Here is a 17,516-nt window from a genome sequence, read left to right on the forward strand (position 1 = left end):
CAGCTTTTATTTCTTTCATCACATTCCCAGTGGGTCAGAAGTTTACATACACTCAATTAGTATTTGGTAGCATTATCAATTACGTGTGTCATGCACAAAGTAGAGGTCTTAACCGACTTGCCAAAACTATAGTTTGTAAACAAGAAATTTGTTGAGTGGTTGTAAAACGAGTTTTAATGACTTCAACCTAAGTGTATGTAAACTTCCGACTTCAACTGTAGGTGGATCCGTGAAGACCTGTATTCCCCCCCCCCCCCCCCCCCCCCCCCCACACACACACACACACACACACACACACACACACACACACACACACACACACACACACACACACACACACACACACACACACACAACCCCCCACCACACTCCATTGATTTCCTATGCAGTATTACTCACTTACCTGTTATGGGAGTTGCTAGCAAAAACAGCCATAAGCTGTATCAGTGGGTATTAAAGTGGCTTCTATCAAAGGTGCCAGGGCTGGGTCTCCACACAGACATTAGAAAGCCATCTGCCAGTGAGTAGTGACACAGCTCTGTTGGCACTGCCAGCTCAGAGGGGCACACACACAGGGAGAGAGAGGGGAAGGAGAGAGAGATACAGAGCGAGATACAGAGAGAGATACAGAGAGACAGAGAGAAAGAGAGAGAGAGAGAGAGAGAGAGAGAGAGAGAGAGAGAGAGAGAGAGAGAGAGAGAGAGAGAGATGATTTAGTGGGATTGATTTGAACCATTACTGACAACAAGGGAACGGCAGCAGCCACTCACTGTTAAGTATCTCTACCCAGCCCTTCCACAGCCCCTACCCAGCCCTTCCACAGCCCCTACCCAGCCCTTCCACAGCCCCTACCCAGCCCTTCCACAGCCAGCCCTTCCACAAGCCCCCTACCCAGCCCCTACCCAGCCCTTCCACAGCCAGCCCTTCCACAGCCCCTACTCAGCCCTTCCACAGCCCCTACCCAGCCCATCCACAGGCCCTTCCACAGCCCCTACCCAGCCCTTCCACAGCCCCTACCCAGCCCTTCCACAGCCCCTACCCAGCCCTTCCACAGCCCCTACCCAGCCCCTACCCAGCCCTTCCACAGCCAGCCCTTCCACAGCCCCTACCCAGCCCTTCCACAGCCCCTACCCAGCCCATCCACAGCCCCTACCCAGCCCATCCACAGCCCCTACCCAGCCCATCCACAGCCCCTACCCAGCCCATCCACAGCCCCTACCCAGCCCATCCACAGCCCCTACCCAGCCCATCCACAGCCCCTACCCAGCCCTTCCACAGCCCCTACCCAGCCCATCCACAGCCCCTACCCAGCCCATCCACAGCCCCTACCCAGCCCTTCCACAGCCCCTACCCAGCCCTTCCACAGCCCCTACCAAGCCCTTCCACAGCCCCTACCCAGCCCATCCACAGCCCCTACCCAGCCCATCCACAGCCCCTACCCAGCCCTTCCACACCCATCCACAGCCCCTACCCAGCCCATCCACAGCCCCTACCCAGCCCTTCCACACCCAGCCCTTCCACAGCCACTACCCAGCCCTTCCACAGCCCCTACCCAGCCCTTCCACACCCAGCCCTTCCACAGCCCCTACCCAGCCCTTCCACACCCAGCCCTTCCACAGCCCCTACCCAGCCCTTCCATAGCCCCTACCCAGCCCCTACCCAGCCCTTCCACAGCCCCTACCACAGCCCCTACCCAGCCCTTCCACAGCCCCTACCACAGCCCCTACCCAGCCCTTCCACAGCCCCTACCACAGCCCCTACCCAGGCCTTCCACAGCCCCTACCCAGGCCTTCCACAGCCCCTACCCAGCCCTTCCACAGCCCCTACCACAGCCCCTACCCAGCCCTTCCACAGCCCCTACCCAGCCCTTCCACAGCCCCTACCCAGCCCTACCACAGCCCCTACCCGGGCCGTCTGTCTCAATGAGATAGGGTGTAGTTCACTTCTGTACGAGGACAGGACATTTGCGTTCAACAATGGGGCACACACACACACAGTAGCCCTACAGTACAGCACCAACTGGCTCCAAGTCTAAGTAAGGGGAAATATTACAGTTCAATGATAGCCCTGGTGATTCATCACTGCAAGGAAGGTCAATCTAATTAGGCTGTTTGAAAATTGGATTTCCACCAGTCTTTGGGGACACTGTGTTATATACAGCACAGAACCCTGTCACTGTAGGCCATCCTAATCACTGCGGTGGATTACATTACATTCTGGAATATTGCTAAGCATAAATAGGACCATATTAAAAACCATAAATATCAAAAGAAGCACAGCGAAAATGTAGGCCTATCATTTGGATTATGACCATTTTAAAAACCATAAATATCAGACAGGAAGCACACTGAAAATGTAGGCTATCATCTGCCTTATTGTGGGGGTTTGCGGGAGGATGGACTATCCATCTATGAAAGCGGTAGAGTATAATCAATGGGAGGATTACTAAAAGGATGTAATCTAATTGTAGACATTTTCCTGGTTTAGAGTCATGCTCCAGTCTGAGTGCTGCCCATGGTTTGGATCATGGATGTCCCCTCACATTGACTATACATAGTGGACCAGGCCCAATGATCTCATAAGACATTGAAAGGGAAAATGTAATATGGATTGGACTAAACTAAAGGCTTTTAGGGAAAATTACGTCAAAATGAATCAACATGAATGAACATCGTAGTGAAGTAGTTGCTGTCTGAGGGAAGATCTGTCTTGTTCTCTGTGGCTGGTATGATGGAAGGCCATTGTCTCCCCTCTTGTGCCCTTCAGTGCATATTGACCATGGCCACATATTATTAAATCAGGTGTGTGTGTGTGTGTGTGTGTGTGTGTGTGTGTGTGTGTGTGTGTGTGTGTGTGTGTGGTTAGTAAGTCCTACCTGAGGAGAGGCTGGAAGATCACTGTGATGTTCCTGGCTCCAGGTTTACACACAAACTTCATCTCTCCTCCTTCGATCAGGTTATCATCTGCACCACCTGGAATGAGAGGAGGGAAAAAGAGAGAGACTGAGACAAAGAGACAGACAGAAGGAGTAACACAGTCCTTTAATGTGGTGACTAAACAGAGTCCTCCATCAAGGTCAACACAGACACGATCAATCGTCAGATTCACCCAAAGCATCCCCATTGAGAGTTATTAGACCCAGCTAAAATCTATTCAAAATGGCCGCCACATGTTGCTAAAAATACAATGTTTCTACAGGTCCCGTTTGGGGTTATCAGGCAAAGAATAAAGCCATCATCTTCCATTGTTAAGACATCATCCTATCAGCAGTCAGCATAGCCGGACTCAGACACTCACTGGACCCTTCCACCGACTCCCACATCCATGCCCCTGCGCTAGTGCATGGGTGAACCCCTCGGCTAACAGGGTTAATCAGAAAATCATTGGTGTGTAACTCACTCAGACCTGGGGGTGGCGTGAGAGGGTGGGCGAGAGAGGGTAGGCGAGAGGGGGTGAAAGGGGGCTGATCAACATCAAGTGCACCACAGTTCCTCATTACGTCCAGTCAACCTGAAGTAATCAATATTATTGACATAGAAGGAATTGCGGACTGTTGTCAATAAAAAAACGAAGCCGGTGAACGGTGTCCCATGCAGGCCCCGGTGGATCGATGAATTTAAATAACGGAGAGGTGAGAATCGACAGTGGCGTTGCTCCCCCCTCCCCCACAGTGCACAGAGACACTGTAATTCATTAAAGTTTCACACATGGCTTTTTAACCACTGGAGAGGGTTGTCAGTTGTCTTTCGGCTTTGGCTTGACAGTATTTTATCTGTCCCTCGCAGAGCAGTGGCTTGGAGTCTAGAGGACACTGGCTAATAGTGGATTCTAGTGGCTAGCATTCTGAACGGTTTCTCCCATTGCTTCTAACTGGGATGTGCTTTAGCATAAACACTGTACTTGGTGTGGTGTGGTGCTGCACATTCCAAAGATACATTGGGCTGATATAATCACGGATATGGGATCTGGGAGTTTGTTGGCATGTGTGTGTGTGCGTTTTGCGTGCATGCTTGTGTGGTGTGTGTGTGTCTTACAATGGAGAATAAAATCAGTCTCATTGGTATTTCAATCTAAACTAGACCCCCGAGTCTATATTACAACAAACAGACAACGCCTACTGATGGTGTGAAAGCCAGTCTCCAGTCATCTTTACCTGCATAACCCTGCATTGATGGTGTGAAAGCCAGTCTCCAGTCAGCTTTACCTGCATAACCCTGCATTTATGGTGTGAAAGCCAGTCTCCAGTCATCTTTACCTGCATAACCCTGCATTGATGGTGTGAAAGCCAGTCTCCAGTCAGCTTTACCTGCATAACCCTGCATTGATGGTGTGAAAGTCGTTCTCCAGTCATCTTTACCTGCATAACCCTGCATTGATGTTGAAGCCAGTTTCCAGTCATCTTTACCTGCATAACCCTGCATTGATGGTGTGAAAGCCAGTCTCCAGTCATCTTTACCTGCATAACCCTGCATTGATGGTGTGAAAGCCAGTCTCCAGTCATCTTTACCTGCATAACCCTGCATTGATGGTGTGAAAGCCAGTCTCCAGTCATCTTTACCTGCATAACCCTGCATTGATGGTGTGAAAGCCAGATTCCAGTGGTCTTTACCTGCATAACCCTGCATTGATGGTGTGAAAGCCAGTTTCCAGTCATCTTTATCTGCATAACCCTGCATTGATGGTGTGAAAGCCAGTCTCCAGTCATCTTTACCTGCATAACCCTGCATTGATGGTGTGAAAGCCAGTTTCCAGTCATCTTTACCTGTATAACCCTGCATTCAAATGTACATCATAACATTGTTCCCTCAGTCTCCTGATACTCTCTGATAGTTGTAATGAAACCCGCTCCATTGTAACGCATGGAGACAACTACTCTCTCGTTCCCCATCCATCCATCCCCTATTCTCATTACAAAGAAGAGATGCTTTCATTCCATTCAAAAGCTTTTAGACTACATTTTCTCTGCTGTTTCCATGAAAATTCATTTGTGTGGGAACGGCTTCTTGTTGCTAAGTGGAAAGAGTGCCCAGGTTCTAATTCTCTCTCTCCCTCCCTCTCTCCATCCATACTTTTCTGCTGATTCAATTAAGACTCAAATACACCCCAAGACAAAGCTGCTGCCGCACACTCACACCAGGCACAGCACAAGAGAGGGAGAGAGAGTCAACTTCTGTTCCGTCATCATGAACTTTCTAACAAACACTCACACCAGGCACAGCACAAGAGAGGGAGAGAGAGTCAACTTCTGTTCCGTCATCATGAACTTTCTAACAAACACTCACACCAGGCACAGCACAAGAGAGGGAGAGAGAGTCAACTTCTGTTCCGTCATCATGAACTTTCTAACAAACAAAGCTGCTGCCGCACACTCACACCAGGCACAGCACAAGAGAGGGAGAGAGTCTCAACTTCTGTTCCGTAATCATGAACTTTCTAACAAACACTCACACCAGGCACAGCACAAGAGAGGGAGAGAGAGTCAACTTCTGTTCCGTCATCATGAACTTTCTAACAAACACTCACACCAGGCACAGCACAAGAGAGGGGAGAGAGAGTCAACTTCTGTTCCGTCATCATGAACTTTCTAACAAACACTCACACCAGGCACAGCACAAGAGAGGGAGAGAGAGTCAACTTCTGTTCCGTCATCATGAACTTTCTAACAAACACTCACACCAGGCACAGCACAAGAGAGGGAGAGAGAGTCAACTTCTGTTCCGTCATCATGAACTTTCTAACAAACACTCACACCAGGCACAGCACAAGAGAGGGAGAGAGAGTCAACTTCTAGTCCGTCATCATGAACTTTCTAACAAACACTCACACCAGGCACAGCACAAGAGAGGGAGAGAGAGTCAACTTCTCTTCCGTCATCATGAACTTTCTAACAAACACTCACACCAGGCACAGCACAAGAGAGGGAGAGAGAGTCAACTTCTGTTCCGTCATCATGAACTTTCTAACAAACAGACGTGTAACGCACACATGATAACTCCTCCGAGTATCAGTCATAGAGGACCTAGTATTGTTTCCAACACTGAATTCACCCCCAAGTATGGTTTCTATCAGAATGCCCGCCTAAATCTGCAACAACGTGTGTGCTTTCCGATTATGGTGACAAATGTAATTTCCTGCTCTAAACATCTGCATCAGTGTCAGACAAAAGAGGCATGGAGCCCCAATGGTCCTTAGAGTCCCAGGTGTGGCTGCCAAACGGGCATGGACCACATTAATATTTCATTAGGAGTGTTAATATTCATGATGTTTCTCTTCAGAGTCGTCTGGACAGAATAGTGTGAGAGTGTGTGAGTGTATGAGTGCGTGAGTCTGAGTGTGTGTGTTAGAGTGTGTGTGTCAGAGTGTGTGTCAGAGTGTGTATGTGTGTGTGCGACCCAGTGTCTAACCCCAGTGGTAGAGGCTGATCCAGGATTAGCCAGAAGGGCGTGTCCATACCCCGTGGGAGAGCAGATGAGGGAGGTAATGAAGTACCACTATCACCACATTATACAGGCCAGTCCCACCAGTACCCCTCACATCACTATACCACTATCACCACATTATACAGGCCAGTCCCTCCAGTACCCCTCCCACCACTATACCACTATCACCACATTATACAGGCCAGTCCCACCAGTACCCCTCACACCACTATACCACTATCACCACATTATACAGGCCAGTCCCTCCAGTACCCCTCCCACCACTATACCACTATCACCACATTATACAGGCCAGTCCCTCCAGTACCCCTCACACCACTATACCACTATCACCACATTATACAGGCCAGTCCCTCCAGTACCCCTCCCACCACTATACCACTATCACCACATTATACAGGCCAGTCCCTCCAGTACCCCTCCCACCACTATAACACTATCACCACATTATACAGGCCAGTCCCTCCAGTACCCCTCCCACCACTATCACCACATTATACAGGCCAGTCCCTCCAGTACCCCTCCCACCACTATAACACTATCACCACATTATACAGGCCAGTCCCTCCAGTACCCCTCCCACCACTATCACCACATTATACAGGCCAGTCCCTCCAGTACCCCTCCCACCACTATACCACTATCACCACATTATACAGGCCAGTCCCACCAGTACCCCTCCCACCACTATACCACTATCACTACATTATACAGGCCAGTCCCTCCAGTACCCCTCACACCACTATAACACTATCACCACATTATACAGGCCAGTCCCTCCAGTACCCCTCCCACCACTATACCACTATCACCACATTATACAGGCCAGTCCCTCCAGTACCCCTCCCACCACTATAACACTATCACCACATTATACAGGCCAGTCCCTCCAGTACCCCTCCCACCACTATAACACTATCACCACATTATACAGGCCAGTCCCTCCAGTACCCCTCCCACCACTATCACCACATTATACAGGCCAGTCCCTCCAGTACCCCTCCCACCACTATAACACTATCACCACATTATACAGGCCAGTCCCTCCAGTACCCCTCCCACCACTATACCACTATCACCACATTATACAGGCCAGTCCCTCCAGTACCCCTCCCACCACTATAACACTATCACCACATTATACAGGCCAGTCCCTCCAGTACCCCTCCCACCACTATAACACTATCACCACATTATACAGGCCAGTCCCTCCAGTACCCCTCCCACCACTATAACACTATCACCACATTATACAGGCCAGTCCCTCCAGTACCCCTCCCACCACTATACCACTATCACCACATTATACAGGCCAGTCCCTCCAGTACCCCTCCCACCACTATAACACTATCACCACATTATACAGGCCAGTCCCTCCAGTACCCCTCCCACCACTATACCACTATCACCACATTATACAGGCCAGTCCCTCCAGTACCCCTCCCACCACTATACCACTATCACCACATTATACAGGCCAGTCCCTCCAGTACCCCTCCCACCACTATAACACTATCACCACATTATAAAGGCCAGTCCCTCCAGTACCCCTCCCACCACTATAACACTATCACCACATTATACAGGCCAGTCCCTCCAGTACCCCTCCCACCACTATAACACTATCACCACATTATAAAAGCCAGTCCCTCCAGTACCCCTCCCACCACTTTAACACTATCACCACATTATACAGGCCAGTCCCTCCAGTACCCCTCCCACCACTATAACACTATCACCACATTATACAGGCCAGTCCCTCCAGTACCCCTCCCACCACTATCACCACATTATACAGGCCAGTCCCTCCAGTACCCCTCCCACCACTATACCACTATCACCACATTATACAGGCCAGTCCCTCCAGTACCCCTCCCACCACTATAACACTATCACCACATTATACAGGCCAGTCCCTCCAGTACCCCTCCCACCACTATAACACTATCACCACATTATACAGGCCAGTCCCTCCAGTACCCCTCCCACCACTATACCACTATCACCACATTATACAGGCCAGTCCCACCAGTACCCCTCCCACCACTATAACACTATCACCACATTATACAGGCCAGTCCCTCCAGTACCCCTCCCACCACTATCACCACATTATACAGGCCAGTCCCTCCAGTACCCCTCCCACCACTATACCACTATCACCACATTATACAGGCCAGGCCCTCCAGTACCCCTCCCACCACTATAACACTATCACCACATTATACAGGCCAGTCCCTCCAGTACCCCTCCCACCACTATACCACTATCACCACATTATACAGGCCAGTCCCTCCAGTACCCCTCCCACCACTATAACCACATTATACAGGCCAGTCCCTCCAGTACCCCTCCCACCACTATACCACTATCACCACATTATACAGGCCAGTCCCTCCAGTACCCCTCCCACCACTATAACACTATCACCACATTATACAGGCCAGTCCCTCCAGTACCCCTCCCACCACTATAACACTATCACCACATTATACAGGCCAGTCCCTCCAGTACCCCTCCCACCACTATACCACTATCACCACATTATACAGGCCAGGCCCTCCAGTACCCCTCCCACCACTATACCACTATCACCACATTATACAGGCCAGTCCCTCCAGTACCCCTCACACCACTATACCACATTATACAGGCCAGTCCCTCCAGTACCCCTCCCACCACTATACCACTATCACCACATTATACAGGCCAGTCCCTCCAGTACCCCTCCCACCACTATAACACTATCACCACATTATACAGGCCAGTCCCTCCAGTACCCCTCCCACCACTATAACACTATCACCACATTATACAGGCCAGTCCCTCCAGTACCCCTCCCACCACTATACCACTATCACCACATTATACAGGCCAGTCCCTCCAGTACCCCTCCCACCACTATACCACTATCACCACATTATACAGGCCAGTCCCTCCAGTACCCCTCACACCACTATACCACTATCACCACATTATACAGGCCAGTCCCTCCAGTACCCCTCCCACCACTATAACCACATTATACAGGCCAGTCCCTCCAGTACCCCTCCCACCACTATAACACTATCACCACATTATACAGGCCAGTCCCTCCAGTACCCCTCCCACCACTATCACCACATTATACAGGCCAGTCCCTCCAGTACCCCTCCCACCACTATCACCACATTATACAGGCCAGTCCCTCCAGTACCCCTCCCACCACTATACCACTATCACCACATTATACAGGCCAGTCCCTCCAGTACCCCTCCCACCACTATACCACTATCACCACATTATACAGGCCAGTCCCTCCAGTACCCCTCCCACCACATTATACAGGCCAGTCCTTCCAGTACCCCTCCCACCACTATAACACTATCACCACATTATACAGGCCAGTCCCTCCAGTACCCCTCCCACCACATTATACAGGCCAGTCCCTCCAGTACCCCTCCCACCACTATAACACTATCACCACATTATACAGGCCAGTCCCTCCAGTACCCCTCCCACCACTATAACACTATCACCACATTATACAGGCCAGTCCCTCCAGTACCCCTCCCACCACTATAACACTATCACCACATTATACAGGCCAGTCCCTCCAGTACCCCTCCCACCACTATACCACTATCACCACATTATACAGGCCAGTCCCTCCAGTACCCCTCCCACCACTATAACCACATTATACAGGCCAGTCCCTCCAGTACCCCTCCCACCACTATCACCACATTATACAGGCCAGTCCCTCCAGTACCCCTCCCACCACTATCACCACATTATACAGGCCAGTCCCTCCAGTACCCCTCCCACCACTACACCTTACACATCTACAGTCACTGTACCCAACACCTCCAGACAGACACCTGGAGAGAAAACACACACACACACACACACACACACACACACACACACACACACACACACACACACACACACACACCTCAACATCATATCGAGGCCATGGTGCACTTGCTTCTAACATACACACCTCCACAGACATACACCGCCTCGACAGCCTCCATCCCCCTCCCACGGCGCCCTCCACACACTCCGCAGCCCACATGCAATCAAGCCAGTCAGTGACTTAGTGAAATTGCATTAGCCACACTTTCCTGGGTTTGATTAGAAATGGTTTGATCCTGTGATGTATTCCGTCCGTGCCCGGATCTAGGGGGGAAAGGGAGGACGTGCAATGCCTTCTCTAACACACTCCACGTCTCTGAAGGCCAGAGAGAGAGAGTGTGTGTGTGTGTGTGTGTGTGTGTGTGTGTGTGTGTGTGTGTGTGTGTGTGTGTGTGTGTGTTTCATAATACACAGGGACCAGAAGTGTGCAGGAAAAACATTCCTAATCCCTCATTTACAAGCAGTGTGTGTGTTGGTGTGTGTAGCACAGTGTGTGTAGCACAGAGTGTGTATCTATACAAGTTTGTATGTACTGATACTGCAGCGTAACAGCCAAACACTCAAAATCATTAATTTACAAAGTGTGTGTACACATGCATGTGTGAATGTGTATGTGTTACAATCTACCAAATACACAGACGGATGTCCAAACATTCATAATGCCTAATTTAAAAAGTGTGTGTACACCTTGCTGTGTCTGTGCATGATTGAAAGTGTTCATCTGTTTTAGTTGTCCTAGACAGAACACACAGATAGACCTCCAAACAGTGTGAGCCCACTGGTAACCCCTCAGGGAACAGGGTTAGAGTGCGTTTCCTTCTTTCTTGCGGACGGAAGCGTGCGAGCTTCCGTGCGACTGTTTAGTGTGCATCTGTTCATCTGCCAGTGCCTGTGTGTGTATATGTACTTGCAATGCCCATGTGTGTATAGTACGAGTGCAACAGTAGGGGCCAAACCCAATCAGTTGGCTGGTGTATAAGGTCTCCCTCCCCATCGACGCTCTTATATGATCAGGCCAGTTCAATAATGCATGGACCTCCCGGTCGGCACCAGACTCCCCATTCCACCAAGTCCTCATGTTTGATTGGCTCCTAATGAGACGCTTCTATTATTAAAATTCATTTGAAGGGACAATATCTGTTAATTGAGTTGAATTAATTATTGAGTGTTGTAGCGCACCTAGTGGCTCGGTTGACCCCCAGTTTTTTTAATAAATACACAGCTGTCAAGTGCAGACTAAGACAATAAGTTGAGGTACCAGATGGTTATTAATTCATGTGGATTATATTCACTTGGAGACTATTACAAACAATGGGGATTTGGAGAGGCAAACTTTCAACAGCTGGATGAAGTGAATGTCATCATCTTTCAGAGGTGAGAACCCCTGCAGTTCTATCCCCGCGCCAGAGGGTGGCACTGTTCTGTTTTTCAGCCTCAGTACAACGGAATGACTGACGTGTGACCTAAAAGGCAGCCACAGCGTATGATTCAAATAATCAACTAACAGAGTCAGAGACTGCAGTGTGTTACCAGCAGACAGACAGCAGACAGACATCTCACAGTAGAATGGCTTCGGTGTGCAAAGCTGTCATCAAGGCAAAGGGTGGCTATTTGAATGATCTCAAATACAAAATATATTTTCATTTGTTTAACACTTTTTTGGTTAGTACAGGATTCGATATGTGTTATTTCATAGTTTTGATGTCTTCACTATTATTCTACAATGTAGAAAATAGTAAAAATAAAGAAAAAACCTTGAATGAGTAGGTGTTCTAAAACTTTTGACCGGTAGTGTACATATGAGACAATCGAGTCAGAAGGGGAATATTCGGACTTTTACGTTCCTAATGTTAAAAGAGAGTACTGTTTGTTCTTCAGATCCACTGCTGAAGAGAACCCACTGCTGTGGAACACTTCCAACCCTTACCTTGAGAGTGTCACACTGCCTGGATTTAGGGATCGACTGGAACTGAGTTTGAGTCCGAGGAGTTTATTTCTCCAGATCAATAATCTCAGTCAGACTCCGGCCGGTACAGTTGTGAGTGTTGGAAAGATGGCAAGGTTTCATACCAGGAAAGCACTGACCTCTTAGTCTGCAGTGCTCAAAATGGAGAGAAGATTCTGCAGGCTAATTCAGGAGAGACAGTAGACATGCACTGTGACGGTACAAAGAGTGGCACCAACATGACAGTCAGATGGTTGCAGTACATTTCAGGATGGCTAGTGCAGTCACATCAACTTCACTATAGAGAACTTCAGCTTTTACAAGTGTGGGGTACTGGAGGGACAGTGGTGATTCCATCCAGACTTTTGCTCTGATGCATAAGTATCAAATCAAATGGTATTTGTCACATACCGTACCAGTTGCCGTACCAGGCTGTGATACAGCCCGACAAGAGGCTCTTGATTGTGCATCTGTAAAAGTTTGTCAGGGTTTTGGGTCACAAGCCAAATTTCTTCAGCCTCCTGAGGTTGAAGAGGTGCTGTTGCGCCTTCTTCACCACACTGTCTGTGTGGGTGGACCATTTCAGTTTGTCTGTGATGTATATGCCCAAGAACTTAAAATGTTCCACCTTCTCCACTACTGTCCCTTGATGTGGATAGGGGGGTGCTCCCTCTGCTGTTTCCTGAAGTCCACGATCATCTCCTTTGTTTTGTTGACGTTGAGTGAGAGGTTGTTTTCCTGACACCACACTCCGAGTGCCCTCACCTCCTTCCTGTAGGCTGTTTCATCGTTGTTGGTAATCAAGCCCACTACTGTAGTGTCGTTTGTTAACTTGATGATTGAGTTGGAGGCGTGCATGGCCACGCAGTCGTGGGTGAACAGGGAGTACAGGAGAGGGCTGAGCACACACCCTTGTGAGGCCCCAGTGTTGAGGATCAGTGAAGTGGAGATGTTGGTTCCTACCTTCACCACCAGGGGGCGGCTCATCAGTAAGTCCAGGACCCAGTTGCACAGGGCGGGGTTGAGACCGAGGGCGTCCAGCTTGATGATGAGCTTGGAGGGTACTATGGTGTTGAATGCTGAGCTGTATGTCAATGAACAGCATTCTTACAAAGGTATTATTTTTGTCCAGATGGGATAGGGCAGTGTGCAGTGCGATGGCGACATCTGTGTACCCGTTGAGATGGTATGCAAACTGAAGTGGGTCTAGGGTTGCTGGTAAGGTGGCGGTGATATGATCCTTGACTAGCCTCTCAAAGCACTTCATGATGACAGAAATGAGTGCTACGGGGTGGTAGTCATTTAGTATGAGTGTGTTCTGAGCTCAGTTGGAGAGGAGGCTGTACTGATCCCAATGGGACAGACTTCTGACCAGCCTTATACAGACAAACAGGCAGCGGTGAGGTCTTCAATCTAAGTAAAGAGTGATGGAAGGAAGGAGATATAATTGACTACAGCTCCTAAGGTGAAGAGCAATCCCATTATATCATGGCTGTTATGTGTAGAAAAGAGCCCTTCACTTAGCTTTAGCACAACTGAGTAAAGAGGAGCGAAATGCCTTAACACCAATCCCATTACATTAGCCTACTGAACCAGTGTACACACAGCAAGAGGGGTCACTAAGCTACCCTATCACCATACGCATGGATATTCCCGGCATCTACTTATGAGAAAGGCTGTAAAATCTGATACAATGGAGTTAGCTTAGCATTGAAGCTAAGACGAGAAACACCGCAGTCCGAACCCATCATTACAACCTAGTCATACTTCATTAGAGCAACATCCCAATAAAAACAACAGTGCTCCAACTTCAAATCAAGGTTCTATATCAAACAGCTATCTTTACTCTGTGGCCTCCTGACTCAGGTTGTAAAAGGGAGGCTGATGAGGGGGCACAGCCGAGTTCACCACGCTTTATCTTGGCCAGGTCGCAGTTGCATATGAGAACTTGTTCTCAACTAGCCTACCTGGTTAAATAAAAGAAAGGTGAAAATAATTAACTGTACGCTGCAGGATAGAGGTGTGGGGGGGTTTGAAAGGACGTTGCTTTCTATTTTCTCCCCGATGAAGCACCTCCTGCGTTCTGGCCGGAGTCGAGGGTTGAGGGGAATAGGGTTTGGGGGAGTTGGAGGGTTCAGAGGACGGGAGGTTATCTCATCCCTCCCCCCTTCCTTCCTTCCCTCTCTCCTTTTCTCTTCTACAATCAGCCTGGGCTAGATTAAAGGTAAACACGGCTGTGACAGCCTCCCTATGATGACAGGGCCCATGCTGATTAAAATTAGCCCAGAGTTGGGAAAACACCCCCTCCCTCTCTTTATACCCATCTGTGATTAAGCCTCTGCTCTCTGTCAGCCATCACACCCCCTCCTTCCCCTCCTGCCTGCTGCCCTATCCCCTCCCTCCCACACACCATCGTCCCCAGTGTCTATGTGTCTGACAAAATACAGGAGGAACTTTTCTCTCTCTTTCTCCTCATCTCTATATTATTCCCTGACATCTGGATGAACCTCAAGATGGATCAACTGGAGACCATACATCCAGACAATAATAAACATGAACATCCATCTAATATCTAGACCATCCACTACATCTACAACCCTATTCATCCACTATCTAGACCATCCACTATATCTACAACCCTATTCATCCACTATCTAGACCATCCACTATATATACACAACCCTATTCATCCACTACCTAGACCATCCACTATATCTACAACCCTATTCATCCACTATCTAGACCATCCACTATACCTACAACCCTATTCATCCACTATCTAGACCATCCACTATATCTACAACCCTATTCATCCACTACCTAGACCATCCACTATATCTACAACCCTATTCATCCACTATCTAGATCATCCACTATATCTACAACCCTATTCATCCACTATCTAGACCATCCACTATATCTACAACCCTATTCATCCACTATCTAGACCATCCACTATATCTACAACCCTATTCATCCACTATCTAGACCATCCACTATATCTACAACCATATTCATCCACTATCTAGACCATCCACTATGTCTACAACCCTATTCATCCACTATCTAGACCATCCACTATATCTACAACCCTATTCATCCACTATATCTACAACCCTATTCATCCACTATCTAGACCATCCACTATATCTACAACCCTATTCATCCACTATCTAGACCATCCACTATATCTACAACCCTATTCATCCACTATCTAGATCATCCACTATATCTACAACCCTATTCATCCACTATATCTACAACCCTATTCATCCACTATATCTACAACCCTATTCATCCACTATCTAGACCATCCACTATATCTACAACCCTATTCATCCACTATCTAGACCATCCACTATATCTACAACCCTATTCATCCACTATCTAGATCATCCACTATATCTACAACCCTATTCATCCACTATCTAGACCATCCACTATATCTACAACCCTATTCATCCACTATCTAGACCATCCACTATATCTACAACCCTATTCATCCACTATCTAGATCATCTACTATATCTACAACCCTATTCATCCACTATCTAGATCATCCACTATATCTACAACCCTATTCATCCACTATCTAGATCATCCACTATATCTACAACCCTATTCATCCACTATATCTACAACCCTATTCATCCACTATCTAGACCATCCACTATATATACACAACCCTATTCATCCACTATATATACACAACCCTATTCATCCACTATCTAGACCATCCACTATATCTACAACCCTATTCATCCAATATCTAGATCATCCTCTATATCTACAATCCTATTCATCCACTATCTAGACCATTCACTATAACTCTATTCATCCACTATCTAGACCATCCACTATAACTACAACCCTATTCATCCACTATCTAGATCATCCTCTATATCTACAACCCTATTCATCCACTATCTAGATCATCCTCTATATCTACAACCCTATTCATCCACTATCTAGATCATCCACTATATCTACAACCCTATTCATCCACTATATCTAGACCATCCACTATATCTACAACCCTATTCATCCACTATATCTAGACCATCCACTATATCTACAACCCTATTCATCCACTACCTAGACCATCCACTATATCTACAACCCTATTCATCCACTACCTAGACCATCCACTATATCTACAACCCTATTCATCCACTATCTAGACCATCCACTATATCTACAACCCTATTCATCCACTATCTAGACCATCCACTATATCTACAACCCTATTCATCCACTACCTAGACCATCCACTATATCTACAACCCTATTCATCCACTATCTAGACCATCCACTATATCTACCACCCTATTCATCCACTATCTAGATCATCCACTATATCTACAACCCTATTCATCCACTACCCAGACCATCCACTATATCTACAACCCTATTCATCCACTATCTAGACCATCCACTATATCTACAACCCTATTCATCCACTATCTAGACCATCCACTATATCTACAACCCTATTCATCCACTATCTAGATCATCCATTATATCTACAACCCTATTCATCCACTATATCTACAACCCTATTCATCCACTATCTAGACCATCCACTATATCTACAACCCTATTCATCCACTGTCTAGACCATCCACTATATCTTCAACCCTATTCATCCACTATCTAGATCATCCACTATATCTACAACCCTATTCATCCACTACCCAGACTATCCACTATATCTACAACCCTATTCATCCACTACCTAGACCATCCACTAAATATACAACTCTATTCATCCACTATCTAGACCATCCACTATATATACAACCCTATTCATCCACTATATCTACAACCCTATTCATCAACTATCTAGACCATCCACTATATATACACAACCCTATTCATCCACTATATATACACAACCCTATTCATCCACTATATCTAGACCATCCACTATATCTACAACCCTATTCATCCACTACCTAGACCATCCACTATATCTACAACCCTATTCATCCACTATCTAGATCATCCACTATATCTACAACCCTATTCATCCACTATCTAGACCATCCACTATATCTACAACCCTATTCATCCACTATCTAGACCATCCACTATATCTACAACCCTATTCATCCACTATCTAGACCATCCACTATATCTACAACCCTATTCATCCACTATATCTACAACCCTATTCATCCACTATCTAGACCATCCACTATATCTACAACCCTATTCATCCACTATATCTA

General features: G+C 47.5%; 1 protein-coding gene across 1 annotated transcript in view; it reads right to left on the reverse strand.

The window, feature by feature from the left end:
- Positions 1 to 17,516, reverse strand: part of LOC106609610 (exocyst complex component 4) — a 343,805-nt gene that overhangs the window by 195,867 nt on the left and 130,422 nt on the right. Inside the window, exon 10 of the mRNA XM_045700059.2 lies at positions 2,876 to 2,972. Within this exon, the coding sequence (XP_045556015.2) occupies positions 2,876 to 2,972 (97 nt within the window). The remainder of the gene's footprint in view (positions 1 to 2,875; positions 2,973 to 17,516) is intronic.

The sequence above is a fragment of the Salmo salar genome, chromosome 17, assembly GCF_965601325.2.
Source record: "Salmo salar chromosome 17, fSalSal1, whole genome shotgun sequence".
Taxonomy (NCBI): Eukaryota; Metazoa; Chordata; class Actinopteri; order Salmoniformes; family Salmonidae; genus Salmo; species Salmo salar.